Source organism: Stegostoma tigrinum, chromosome 4, assembly GCF_030684315.1.
Source record: "Stegostoma tigrinum isolate sSteTig4 chromosome 4, sSteTig4.hap1, whole genome shotgun sequence".
Lineage (NCBI taxonomy): Eukaryota > Metazoa > Chordata > Chondrichthyes > Orectolobiformes > Stegostomatidae > Stegostoma > Stegostoma tigrinum.
The window spans coordinates 129,802,583-129,816,970 of record NC_081357.1 but is presented as its reverse complement, the minus strand read 5'-3'; the positions used below and the strand labels follow the sequence as shown (position 1 = coordinate 129,816,970).

General features: G+C 39.8%; 1 protein-coding gene across 9 annotated transcripts in view; it reads left to right on the top strand.

Moving 5' to 3' along the window:
- dnmt3ab (DNA (cytosine-5-)-methyltransferase 3 alpha b) overlaps positions 1-14,388 on the top strand; it is a 540,511-nt gene that overhangs the window by 290,900 nt on the left and 235,223 nt on the right. For all 9 annotated transcript variants that reach the window (XM_059645667.1, XM_059645666.1, XM_059645671.1 and 6 more), the window contains exons 6-7: positions 12,723-12,769; positions 14,232-14,378. In XM_059645667.1, the coding sequence (XP_059501650.1) occupies positions 12,723-12,769; positions 14,232-14,378 (194 nt within the window). The remainder of the gene's footprint in view (positions 1-12,722; positions 12,770-14,231; positions 14,379-14,388) is intronic.

Sequence of the window (14,388 nt, the reverse complement as noted above, 5' to 3'; positions counted from 1 at the left end):
AACTAATGACCACTTAAGCGCCTTCTGCCATATTAACTGCTGGGAGGGAGTTGGTGAGTGGGAATGGGAGTGGAGGTGGGAGGCAGGGTGGATAGGGTGGTGAGTAGGTGAGTGGAAGTTTGGGAGTTGTGGATAGAGAGGGGGGAGTGTTCGGTGGGAAATGGGGAGTGTGGGGTTAGGGTGGGAGGTAGGGGTGAAGGTAGAGGGCATGAGGTGGGTGTGGGGTGAGGGTGGTTTGGTGACGGGGGCAGGTGTGGGTAAGGTGGTAGGGGTATGGAACGAGGGTGATCAGAAACATTGGGAATGGAGTGTGGCTGGCTAGGAGTCACCATTGCCTCAATAAGGTCCCACTGGTGAAACCAGCCCACAACAGCAGGACTTTTCCTCAATCTGTATCCAAGTACATACAACTCCCTGATCTCCTGAATGTATCGGGCAGGCTGGAATATGAGTGGTAGCCATCTGATTCTCCCTGTATATAAATTAGTAAGAAGTGAAATGAATTCCTTCACATGTCAGTGCTCTGACCCATTCGATTCTCAGATATTCACCGCATTCAATCAGTCAACTCACTTGACTTGAAAGTAAGCACAAGAATATCTCCCCTTATCACTCCAGTAAATCAGGCATTTAGAAAATAAAATCTTCCACTCCTTCAAGAAAATGAGTTATTTGGCACTTATCCAGAGGGGCCTGGGCCAATTTTCTGATTGCTGAGCTGGTTCTCACTGGCGTGGAATGTGTGTACACAGGCAACAACCTCAGGCTGAGAGCTCTTCAACACAATCTCTGCCCAGCTCACACTGAGCCTCTTTCTCTCCCCCTAAAACTGATTTGGTCATAAAATGTTCTTGTGTGCAATGTGCTGTCAAGCAAAGGGGCCTGGAAATAACAAAAATGTGAATAAAATAACCTGTGGCAAGATTTTCTAATTTTGTTCACTGGAATTTTCTGTGCATTGAAGTAACCTATAAGGAAGAGATGATAAGTGAGAGGCTTATCCCGGCCCAGAGAAGATGACTTCATTTGCATACTCTGGAACATTTTATTGTCCTGAAATTTAGATTTGCAGCTGGTTGGCTCTGGCATTAATCTACCCTATTTCTCTTTCCAATTGGTATCACTTGTGCATTTCTGACAGATACAATTTTCTGATATATGCCAAAGAAAATATGGATGCACCTACAACCCCAGGAGTGCAGCTGTTTGATGGGCTCTGAATGCTGATATCGCTAATGGCATCCATGTGCCATGAATTTTCAAAATTGGGTGCTGTAGTCAAATTTTAGAAAACGGGTTTCTTGTCCATTGAGTTGTGGAGAAGTGTAATGTGAGGACTTGATGAAAATAAGGTTTGACTTGCACCAGAGGTGAACTGTCTGCGTGTGGTCTTCCCAGATAAAGTTGTACCTGCCTATTCAGAGTCAGTTTCCTGTGAATATCTGAGGAAATCAGCTTCTGGAAGTCATTAATGCACTAGGGAAGCAGTCTCATCCACAAATAAGATTAATCACAGGGACAACTCTACCAGTAGCTGTAAAGGTAATGACAGCACTGAACTTTAATGCCTTCAGATCATTCCAATCCATTTGTACGTCAAATCAATCAGTAGTGCACTGGTGCACACAATAGAGCTGTCAGATATATTGTCCACAAGAGCTAACTCATTCCTGTTTTCTCACATAAAGCAAGCAGCTGTATGAAAGAGATCTCTGTTTTTTTTCATGTGGTGCTACTCTACAAATTGTAGACATTATTGATAGCAGACTGCTGCACCAAACAGCAGAGCTTTCAACTACTGAACAGGAATCTGTCAGGCAAATTTTCACGTGGACCATGGACATTTGCCCAGTGTTATGGAGGAACCTGTGATGCATTTGTTTCACTGCATTCACTGAACATTAATTAAGTTGGGGGCAGACACATATTAAAGAGCATGGAAAATGTAAATCCCAAATATTACGTTAAATCAGAATACAAGAGTGGAACAAGATTCATGATTAATTTACAACCAAAGCAAAATCTCCCTGCACAAATATAGAAAGCACTGCCCTTGTGTGCATCAAACAGAGGCTGAAAGAGAAAAAAAATACACAAATTCAAATTAGTACAGCGGTGTGCCATTCAGCCCTTCAAGTCTGCTCCACCTTTCACAAAAATCGTGGCAGAACTGATTGTATCCTCAAATCTGTACTCCTACCTACCCCCGAGGGCATTTCCTTACTTAATGAGAATCTATCTACCTCTGTCTTAAGAAAAGTAAAGGGCTGTGATTCCACAACTTTTTCAGAAAGACAACTCCAAAGACTCATGACCCCTCGACAGAAAAGAAAATTGCCCCATCGGTCTTAAATTGATGAGGCATGATTTTTAAATAGTGACTCCCAGTTCTAGATTTTCCTATTTAACTTCTGTCCATTTACCTTGCCAAAACCCTTCTGGATCTTGTATTTTGCAATCAAATCACCTCTTAGTCTTCTGAATTCCAGTAATACAAGTCCAGGCTGCCTAACATTTCATCATACGCCAGCCCTCTCATTTCAAATCTTATTCTAGGAAACCTTTGCTAAATTGCCCTGACACATTTACATTCTTCCGCAACGAGATGACCATTACCCTGCTCAGTGCTCCTCATATAGTCTGACTAGTGCCCTGTATAAGTGGAGCATAACCTCCTGATTTTTGTATTTTTTGTTCTCCTTGCAATGTTGATAACTCATCACTAGCTGAATCTGCATGTGGACCTTTTGTGATTAATGCAACCAGATCTCTCGTGCTTCTCAAAACTCTGCACTCCGGTATTTTAGATGGAACATTTTCTCTTAAGTTTCTTCCTGCCAAAATAGGCAATTTCGCATTTTCTAAAAATAATATTCAATTTGCCACATCTTGCCCCAGCCAGTTACCTGTTTATATCTTTATTCAGCATTTTGCTGTCTTCTTCACAACATACTTTTCTACCTATCTTTTTTATTTTCAGAAAATTTGGCAATCATAGCTTTGGTGTTATTTACGTAGATTGTTGAGATCCCATCACCAATTCTTATGGCACATCACTCCTTCTATCTTAAACCTGAAGAAGACCCTTTTATCTCAACTCTCTGCTTCCTATAAGCCAGTGAGTCCTCTGTCTATGGCAATACAACCCCACAGATGAGCTTGTATTTTCCACAGTAGCCTTTAATCTGGCACTATATCAAATGCTTTTTGATGTCTAAGTACAGTACATTGACTGGTTCTCCTTGATCTGCAGCACATATTACTTCCTCAAAGAACATCAATAAATTGATGAAGCATGATTTCTCTTTCACAAAACTACGTTGACTCTCCCTGATTACCTTGAACTTATCTAAGTTCCCTGTTATAACCTCTTTCAGAATGACATCAAATGCTTTTCCTTTGACAAATGTTAACCTGAGTGACTTCCTGTGGTTTCCTGTTTTCTGTCTCCTTCCCTTTCTCAATAAAGGAATCACATTTGCTATCTTCCAGTCTCATCACCGTCGAATAACGGATGTTTTAGAACTGAAGAACAAGGTACAGAAAGAGCTATTAGGATGAGCTAACTAAATGTTTTATAAAACAGATGGATTCTCTGATTTTTTTTAAAGATAGCACATAGAACATGGAGCAGTACAGCACAGAAACGGGCCCTTCAGCACAAAACGTTATGCTGAACATGATGCCAAGTTAAACTATTCCCTTCTGCCTGCTCTTAATCCATATCCCTCCATTCCTTGCATAGTCATGCGCTTATCTAAAAGCCCCTTAAATGCCCCTGTTGTATCTGCCTCCATCACCATCCCCGGCGATGTATTCCAGACTCCTACCACTCTCTGTGTAAAAAACCTGCCCCTCACATCTCCTTTAAATTTACCCCCTTACCTTAAATGTGTGCCCGCTAGTATTAGACATTTTAACTCTAGGAAAAAGAATTCTGACGGTCAACACTATCTATGCATCTCATTATTTTATAAACTTCTATCAAGTCTCCCTTCAGCCTCCTCCGCTCCAGAGAAAACAACCCAAGTTTTTCTAGAGATAATGGGGACTGCAGATGCTGGAGATTCCAAGATAATAAAATGTGAGGCTGGATGAACACAGCAGGCCAAGCAGCATCTCAGGAGCACAAAAGCTGACGTTTCGGGCCTAGACCCTTCATCCTCCAAGATAATAAAATGTGAGGCTGGATGAACACAGCAGGCCAAGCAGCATCTCAGGAGCACAAAAGCTGACGTTTCGGGCCTAGACCCTTCATCCAAAGTTCATCCAGCCAAGTTTTTCTAGTTTCTTCTTATGGTTCATACCCTCTAATCCAGGCAGCATGTTAAATTTTACATGTTAGATACTAGATATGTTAAATAATTGAGGTTTTAGTAAATAAATTCGAGAGCCTGTCACCTACGCAGCTGACAATGTTAGGAAACAAACAGAAATTCAGAATTAAAGGAATTAAAATGTTGGCATTTTAAGGGGAGGCCTTGTACACTGCAGGAGAGATGAAGAGGAGCAAAGGCACTAAAGGAATTAGTCACAGCAACAAGAATTTTAGATTTTTACGTGTTTGGGATAAGTATGTTAAAATGCAAATGATGATGAGTAAACCGGAGTTGGTTTAGATGTGGAAAGTTGGAAATGGCAGGCTAGCTTGAAATAATCAGGAGAGGGGGTAATAAAGACATGGAAGAGAGTTTGAGCTCCAGTTAGAATATAGTGAGCCAGTTTTTTTTTGTCAAAAGATGATCAGCACCAGGAATGGACAAACAGATAGTTTGACCAGTAAACCACTAGGGAATAAAACAGACCAGGGATTTGTACTGATACCCAGTAAACTGCAGGAGACTCCAAATAGATCAAAGATTAGTGCTTTTCCCCAATAAAATGGCTGGGAATCAACAAAACCCAGTGGCAGAAAAGATTTTTGAATTACTTCAGAAATTAAGCCATTTATTAGACTTCTTTGAGGAAGTAACAGGTGTTGCAGATAAAGGACAACCACAGGATGTATTGTACTTCTTTTTCCAGAAGGCATTTGAAATGGGGCCATGTTAAAGGTTACAGTGTAAAATAAAAATTGACAGTAGGGTCGAGCATATGCTTTCTGTAGCAATGTTGCAGCAGGATAATGCACCTTTCTTGCCTAGATTAATGTTCGGGTCTGGGGTAAATGATTTTCCTCATCTGAAACTGTCTTTGGATATTGAGGATAAATATTCATCCCTGGATCATTACTACATTAAGACAAACTACAATATGAAGTGAAAATTAATGTCAAGAGTTACATGTAACCAAGTGGGTATGTGTACAGCATGTATTTGTCTGTTTAAGCCATGATTTCACTGTCTGAAGAAATTCTGGGATGCTTCTTCAATTGATCTCAGTCGACCAGATACCAAAGAATCTGCTGAATCTCTGCAGGTTGCAAATCATTAGTGCACAGGAGGATCTTCTGAAGGAACCAGGTGAACCTGACAGCAAAGCAAGATACAGCAACGTGGCTGAACAGCATAATAGTTGTTTCTGTTTCTAATAGTAATTTCTGTTTCTTTATGTCTTAGACTAATAGGTCTAAGCATGCAATGTTTAACTTCAAAGTAAGTGAGCAAATGTGCAAAACAAGTTCACATTTCACTGCATTAGCTTGAAGTCTATATTTTGTTATTTTCACAAAATAAACAAAAATATTGCAAGTAATTTTTGATGTGCAGGTGCTGGTGTTGGACTGGGATGAACAAGGTCAGAAATCACAGGGCACCAGGTGATAGTCCAACAGGTTTATTTGAAAATTTTTGGCAATGATTCTGCATAGTTTTATTTATAAAAATACATCGTATCAGAACTTTAAAAAATATTTACTATCGTTTTTTGAAGATTAGAGCATAGTTTTGGATAAAATCAATGAGCGCTCAGAGAGCTTCTAAAGCCTGAAGACCATATACATATAGTCTTTTGTCTGCACTGTACTTACAGCTGTGCTGCTATGTTGTTCTTGGATATAATCCAGGCAGTAGGTAAATCTCCTATCAGTATTACAAAGTACAGAGCAGGAAATGGAGGCTGAGTTTTCCAACATACAACACTGCTTTGTGTGGTGGAAATCTTGGGATATTTCACTGCTGACTGAAAATATATTCTCTGAAGCAGTGGCACTTTCAGTTAAACAGCATTAAGTTACTGCTTAGCTTTCCCTTTAATTCCTCTTTGCTGTGTTCTGATAGCCAGTAGATGTCAAGGAGAAAATATCACATATGTAGCCTAAGGTGAACGTAACTCAACTACAAAGATGTTAAGTGATAAATAAATCTGTCGGGTTTTATTTACACAACAGTCCTGTAGAAGTCGAGTCATGAGTTAATCAGGAAAATAGAGGAGAGATGTGGCAGTGGGGGCAAACAATGTTTCAGTCATGAAAGAAAGTCTTCTTGCTTCCTGGATTGGATATGGTGGAGGAAGCTGAACTTGGGCGTAGGCGATAGGGTTTCACACTACTGGGCAGCTAGTGACATTCTGGGAGGTGCATTTGTGGGAGCAGGAGAGGATAGAGTTAGTTTTGCGAATATTTAACAAGAGCTCTCAATGTGAAACAGACAGTGATGGTGTCTCAGGAATTGTGGAACAAGGAAACGGATTGAGCAGAGATTCATTCACACACATGTAAAAGTTTGATATCATGTTTCCAATCAACATCGCCTGAGGCTAGAACAGAAGTGATGAAGAGAATTGATGAACTACATGTAGGGACATAGAAGAAAAAGGTTTGGAGAAATTGTGAAAAGAATATTTGAGTCTTTACATAGACTGTTGTTAGACGAAAGTGTGGATTGTACATTCGAGCTTGTCAGTATCCTTCTGCTAACAGATGAGAGTGGGGCCATGATGTTGTGATGATGTGGAGGGAAGTTATGGAGGAGAGACATTCACAGATACAATGTGAGCAATGTTATTGTTGGCAGCTGACAGGTTAGCATTGCTAAGGAAGTTCAGAAGCTGCAATAACAGTTCCAGTGGATGTTATTTGTAATTTTTCTCAGTGAGATTACCATGCATTTCTGACTGGAAGACTGACTTGAGGGGCTTAGTCATGTAATGATAGAAAAAGTAGTATAATTGCAAGATCGCCACGTTGTTCAAGGTTCTGAAAAAGAATGTGTTGTTAGAGATGCAGTGGAAAGAGTAACTGACTAATTATGCACTTCCAGAAAGAATATAGTTCTGAAATTCGCATCCACACTCTCTTTCAAACATACATCCTCCTCTCTTTCACAGCAGGATTAGTGACTTTATCATCTAACTATAATTTGAAGTGGAAAGCTTGAAAAGTATAAAAGTAGTCACTGTTATTATGTTTACAATAAGTGAGAATTTTAGGAATTACTTCTGCAAGCATTTAGTATAATTGAATAAAATGTAAATCCATAATGTGAATTGCAGATTGCTGGACTTTGTTATTTTCTTTAATTGAACACAAAGACATAAGATAAAGGAGCAGGAGGAAGGCATTTAGTTCCTTGAGTTTACTCTGATATTCAATAATTATACCTGATTGTTCCCATTACTCCATTTTCCTTCTTCAATAATTTGTCCACTTCACCTCTCGGTAGACCCAGCCTCCCCTGCTGTCTGGATAGAAAATTCCAAACAAATGACCTTATAAGAGCAGAGATACCTCAGAAGGCAAGTGGATTTTGTCATTGATCATGCCGTGAGATAGAGAAGATAAAAATAAGCTATATCAAGACTTATGGTCAATGATAACCTTCTAATGAAAATTGAATTCAGACCAATCCCACTTCACAATGGTGTATGAACTCTTTGCCACTGACTTCAGAAGCAATAAATGTATCAGTAGTTATATTAAATGTAGAAATTAGAATTTAAGTATATATTTGTATAAAGTAACTGTTTCTTAGTAATGTATAACATAATCTTGAACCATTATGAAATTTGAATCGCTACCCTTGGGTTATCTACCTGCTTTGTAATGCAATCCTGGCTTCTGGCTATGATTATCAAGAACAATTTATTAATTATTCAAACTGTCAACATCTTCAATTATTTTTGCAAGAGTCCAATGTTCTTATTGACTTCTCTTAAAATCCCGAAATGGGAACCTTCTGATCCTGGGGATGTGTGTTGTTAATTTCTTCCTTCCTGTTGTCTTGCTGCCACTGTTCAGTGACCACCCCCCGTCCCAGCCCCCGGATCCTGATTCAGTGTTAGTTATCTTGGCATTTCTGGCCTCCTAACCTATTCATCGACAGTATCTATAGACAATTATTCGACATGTTCATCATTTCCTTATTTTCATTGGTAATCTCACCATTAGCAATTTTCAAAGGGCCACATTACTCTTGAACACTGTCTTTCCAAATTGTGAAATTATTTTGTTCTCTTGAAAATTCTTTTCTTTGGTTTGCAGTCTTACTATCTGTTTGTCACCATTTGCTGCTCTGTAATTTGTTTTCCTTTTGCCTGGATTGATTCAGTTTTTAAATAAAACTGTAAATCTGGAATGAAGTCTAAATGGGCGGCACGGTGGCTCAGTGGTTAGCACTGCTGCCTCACAGCACAAGGAATCCAGGTTCGATTCTACCTTCAGGTGACTGACTGTGTGGAGTTTGCACATTCTCCCCGTGTCTGTGTGGGTTTCCTCCAGGTGATCTAGTTTCCTCCCAGAGTCCAAAGATTTGCAGATTAGGTGGATTGGCCATGCTAAATTGCCCATAGTGTCCGTGGATGTGTAGATAAGGTGAGTTAAAGGGGGAAAGGTCTGGGTGGGTGTGGACTTATTGGGCTGTAAGGATTCAATGATAATCCCCACTCCAGTGTAAAATCTTTTCTCAGTCACATGACTATCTGTAATGTCTCCACTGCTTATTTATCTCTCAGTATTCCCTCGTTTAACACCGAATGGATTTAATCTTTTGTTTGTTATACTCTTGGAATTTTTAAAAAGAATGTTTATTGAACCATGGTCTCTAATCCATCCTTCTGCTCAAGTATTTTATACACATTTCTTTTTCCACCCTCTTGGTTGAATTCCTTGATATCATTTACTTGATATTGCTTTTCCACTAGTATCTAAAGCACAATTCCAGACTGTTACTTGGCTTTCTTCCACTTTTGTTTGTTTGGAAGTAGCAGTGTATATTATCTCTTGTATTTGACCCCTTCCCTGACTTTGCATTTTAATGACCTGTGACCGTCTACTTATACTAATGAGACTCGGACCATGATCCCAGCCAGGCCTACCTGAATTCTAGTATTGTATCGAATAAAATCTATGTCTTCCACACAAGTCTTTTAGCCAAATATTCACATGCCAAATCTTATCAATTTGCCAATTTGTTCACAGCTCGGGAAATAATCTATGGCAAAAAACCCTTCCTTCCCATTCTTTAATTGGAATTCTAGTTTAGAGTCTTAGAGTCATACAGCATGGAAACAGATGCTTCGGTCCAACTCGTCTGTGCCAACCAAGTTTCCCAAACTAAACTCATCACATTTGCCTGCATTTGGCCCATATCCTTCTGAGCCTTTCCTATTCATGTGCCTGTTCAAATCTACCACTTCCTCTGGCAGTTCATTCCACATACAAACCACCCTCTGCATGAAAAATTTATCCCTCAGGTCCCTTTTAAATCTTTCTGTTCTCACTAATATTATGCTGTCTAGCATTGAACTCCTTAACCCAAGGGAAAAGGCCTTTGCTATTCATCTTATCTTAGCCCCTCATGATTTTATACTCTTCTATAAGGTCACTCATCAACCTCTTACCCTCCAGTGAAAAAGGTCCCAGCCTATCCAACCTCTCCTTATAACTCAAACCTTCCAGTCCCGGCAACATCCTGGTAAATCTTTTCTGAGAATTCCCAACTTTTGCACTCAATTCACAATGTGTACCTTGTACAGTTGCTGTGTACATCAGCAGATATTGCTTCTATTGAAATAACTCCTCTGTCTGTCTCCCATTGCCATTATATCAACACACATAAGTTATAAACTGAAAAAGACTGGTGTAGAATGTACTCTTTTCACTTCTTCTATGTAATCCCAAACATTACTGTTCTGAAATGGAGCGTATTCTTATCTGTTGGGCAGGAACACCAAAAAGTGCATCGTCACGGATGGTCAAAGGTTTTGTTCTGGTTGCTGGAGAATCACTCCTGTTCCTCCTACTCCTAATTCTCAAAGAAACCTGAAAAAAAAATCAACAAAATTAACCTTCTGGACCAGATTTGGCTGTTTATAATGTTCATCTCTCTTTTCTTCCTTCTTCTCCTACATGCAATGACATGTTGAGAGGCCCTAACAGCTTGATAGTATACCCAAAGTGACCAGTTTTTATGTGTGAGCCTAACTTTTGAGTGCCAATAGGCACTTAGGAGGAAGCACAAAGGATCTTGAAGGTGCTCATATCTTATATGTATATGAAGTTTGTCTGCAGTCAGTGAATGGTGAACTGCAACAGGGACCTTTCCCCATTCAACTTCTCAGAGGTTAATTTATGTTTTGTCCTTATATTGTACCTTTTTACTCAGTGAAAACAGTTAATTCAGTAAGAACTAGGGACTCAGCATTGCACCAAACAATTAACTTGTATCACTGTATCTCAACTCACCCATTTCAAATTAAGGTAGTCAGAATCCATTGACATAAATTTTATGATATAACGAGGTGTAGAGCTGGATGAACACAGCAGGCCAAGCAGCATCAGAGGAGCAGGAAGGCTGATGTTTCAGGCCTAGACCCTTGGGAGCATGAGTCTTATCAGGACGACTCATGTTATATTTGATTCAGTAGCAGCTCTCTCATTTCTCGGGCTGAAGGTACCAACTTCAATTCCTGTTCCAACATGTTACTGAGGAAGTATGGTATTGTCAGATAAAATATTGACCCGCGGTCTTAGTTAAAAATTCTGTTGGATGCAAAATATGCTGCAACTCCAATTAAAGGATCGTGAGTGCACACTGCTAAAGTCCTGATCAGTGTTCCTCCTTTAACCTACACCACCAAAATCACATTGACTATTGTTTAGAAATCCTGCCGTTTTGCAAATCCGAACTTGCCTGGAGGAACTTGAACTCAAACATAATTCATTGGGTTTGGGGATATCCTTAGGGTCTTAAAGGTGCTCTGTAAATCTGAGTGTTTTGTTTTATGAATGATTCTCAGTCCCTTCCTTTCCCAGTCACACATCACAACTCTATTTATACTTGCCACTTCAGGTGTTTTCTCTATTGATGTATTTCACAATGACACAATGTGTTGTAATGTTTGCAGAGGAAATGGTCTCACTTTCGCTGCTCAGATTTACAATGAGGTGATATACTTTGACATGTGAATGTAATACATTGTTGTAAGAGAAGAAGAAAGTTTTTCCAAATGCTTTTTCATGATTATTGTCTTCTTGAAAGAGTGTGCTAAACAATCACGTCACTACTTTTCATTTGTCAATTAAATCCTAGAAATGTTTCTCTGAAGTTTCATATTCTGCCACCAAATGGCTTGGGGTCAGAATTTAATGCCCTACCTGCAGAATGTTTGATATGGAGGGGCAGATATTTAGCCAGGCTGAAGGTTGTCAGGCACTCAGTCTGTGATGGGAACATCCAGGCGTTAATTCATGTCCACTCAGGGGCCTTGTCCCACTCCTGCTGGGCTTCAGTAGCTCCAGTTGGGTGACTCACCATGTGGTTAGCCAGTTGCATGCCCCAAGGGTGAAGAAGTGGGCAGTGACCTTGCTTTAAAGTACTCAATGCCGGATCGAGGAAGCCTGCATTAAGAAGAAGGGAGTCTGCTGGGAGTTACCACCTGCCTTTTTGCCTCCAACATCACTCCCCTTTCCCCTCAAAGCCCCACCTCACAATTCCTCCCATGTGTTTTACCTCGGCCAGGGTTTTTGGAGATCCTAGGCCACAGGTAGGTATGCAGCTGGAAGCAATCACTGCTTCCTTGTTTGCACTCCTCTGATCGGTCATCAGATCTCAGTGGGTGGCACTCCTATCCTATTAATATGGCCAGCTTCCCAAAACGGGCTTTCACCAACTCTCCACCCTGTGCCCAATACTGCCGTTGTCTCCACTGAATACTTGCTTGGTCATTAAGGTTCCTTTCATTATTTGGAATAGTGCGAAAGGGATGTAATTGTGAATACAGAGTTGTAATATAAATTCTGATACCTTTAGCTGAAAAGGTCGCCTTCCTTAACTGGTAACCCCACTTTGTTGGCGGGGAGGACATGCTTGCGATTATTGAAAATGCAATTCATGCTGGCTCGCTAACTGGGTGTTTCTAACATAGGGGAGAAGAATATATGGTTCTTGGAATAACTCAAAATATGGCACCCCCAGCATTAATCCTTAATCCCATGTCAGAATTTAATTTGAAATCATTGGCATAAGATGTCTGAAGGAAATATGAGTACTTAGCTATGCAAGTCACTCACATTTCTTTGCAAGAGAGCTCAGTTTCACTCAGTGGGAAATGGAGACTTCTTGACAACTTCAGAACTTCACAAACTGCCTATTATTCCCCACACCCACCCCACCCTCCAAGTAAAGGAATGCTTAACATTTCAAAATCCTTTATAATTTTAATCAAACTGCCTGTAACATGATGGTAGAACCCAGGTCTTATTGTATTGTGTGTCCCATGTTTAGGTCTAGTACAGTGAGTGATACACTGCAACAGAACTGTGAATGTGTTTTTCATTTTTTTAGGATCTGACGAAGACACCACATCCACACAGGAATCAGTAAAAATCGAGGTAATATCCTTTCTTTTATCTTATATCTTCTACAAATGTTTCTATGTACTTGGGAGTGAGTTTCCTTCGAGCACTGTTTCCTATTGCATGACACTTTGCTAAACAGCTTTTCCATCAGTATGTTTATGTCACTCCCTATCTATTCAATACTGTAATGTGTTATGGATGGTTCCAGCAGATTAGATGAAAGTGGATTCAGTAAACATCCCATTATCTACAATACAACAGTTTGCTAAGAACTGCAGTGAAATGAAATCCCTGAATTCATATCACAAACATTTAAAACGTGATGTTTGTAACATTATTTTAAAGTTTTCTGTTCCTTCATGCACTGATAATGCTCAGACATATTTATTTTAATGAGGTAAATTCTCTAATTTTCTCGTTGTGTTAGGGGACAAACTTGTTACTTATATCGAAATAAAGTTCATTCCTGTTATTAAGCAAGATGTAAAAGACATGATTAAACATATGCTGACAGTTTATTCATGTGTAGCTTCTGTATGAAACCATCATGTTTTATGAAAAGTCCTATAAGCCAGTTATATGCACAGCTCATGTGTCAGGTTCATTTTTACCGTACTCTGCGTCAAAAAAAATTAGGTGACCTATGAGGTTTTTCATTCATCCATCAAATATCAACAGTCATTGTTTTTACTTACTAACTTTGTAAATATTGTCCTCTGCTGGGTGCTCTGGTTCCCTCCCACAGCGCAAAGATGTACACGTTAGCGTGGATTGGCTATGGGAAATTGTCCGTAATGTCCAGAGATGTGCAGGCTAGGTGGATTAGCCATGAGAAATGTGCAGCTACGGGGCTTGGGGGATAGCGAGGCATGCTTTTCTGAGGGTCTATCTGCCCTGTAAGGATTCTGTGATTCTATGAAAACCATCACTTCATTGAGATGCCACGTGCTGTCATTTACTATCTATTTTTAAGAATCTATTTGTGTGTGGGTCTGAAGCCTCAGAATATAATCTGGAGGAATGAACTTTAAATTTATTAAGATATTATGGGCTTAATTGACCAAATGAACTGCAAAATTCTCCCCTCCTTGTGCGCAGGTGTGTTTTTCTTTAACTTGGAGGAGATTTTAACTTTAGTTTTGTCTGCCACTGTTCAGTAAAATCTAAAACACACATTGTTTAATCAAATGTCCAAAATACCTGGAATTAGGAATCTAATGATGACTATGAATCCATTGTCAATTGTTGGGAAAACCCATCTGATTTACTAATGTCCTTTAGGGAAGGCAACTGCCATCCTTACCTGGTCTGGCCTACATGTGACTCCAAACACACAGCAATGTGCTTGACTCTCAACAATTAGGGATGGACAATAAATGCTGCCTAGCCATCAATATCGTTAAAGAATAAAGTTAACTTGGTCTTGAAGTTAGAAGTAAATAAATGGCATATAATAAATTAATGTTTGCTCACAGTAAGTATTCTTTTTGACCAGGGAACAAGGGGGCGACGCCGTGGCCAGTCAGGGTGGGAGAATAGTCTGCGTCAGAGACCAATGCCACGAATAACGTTCCAGGCTGGTGATCCCTATTATATCAGCAAAAGGAAGAGAGATGAGTGGCTGGCAAAATGGAAGAAGGAGGTCAGTCAAT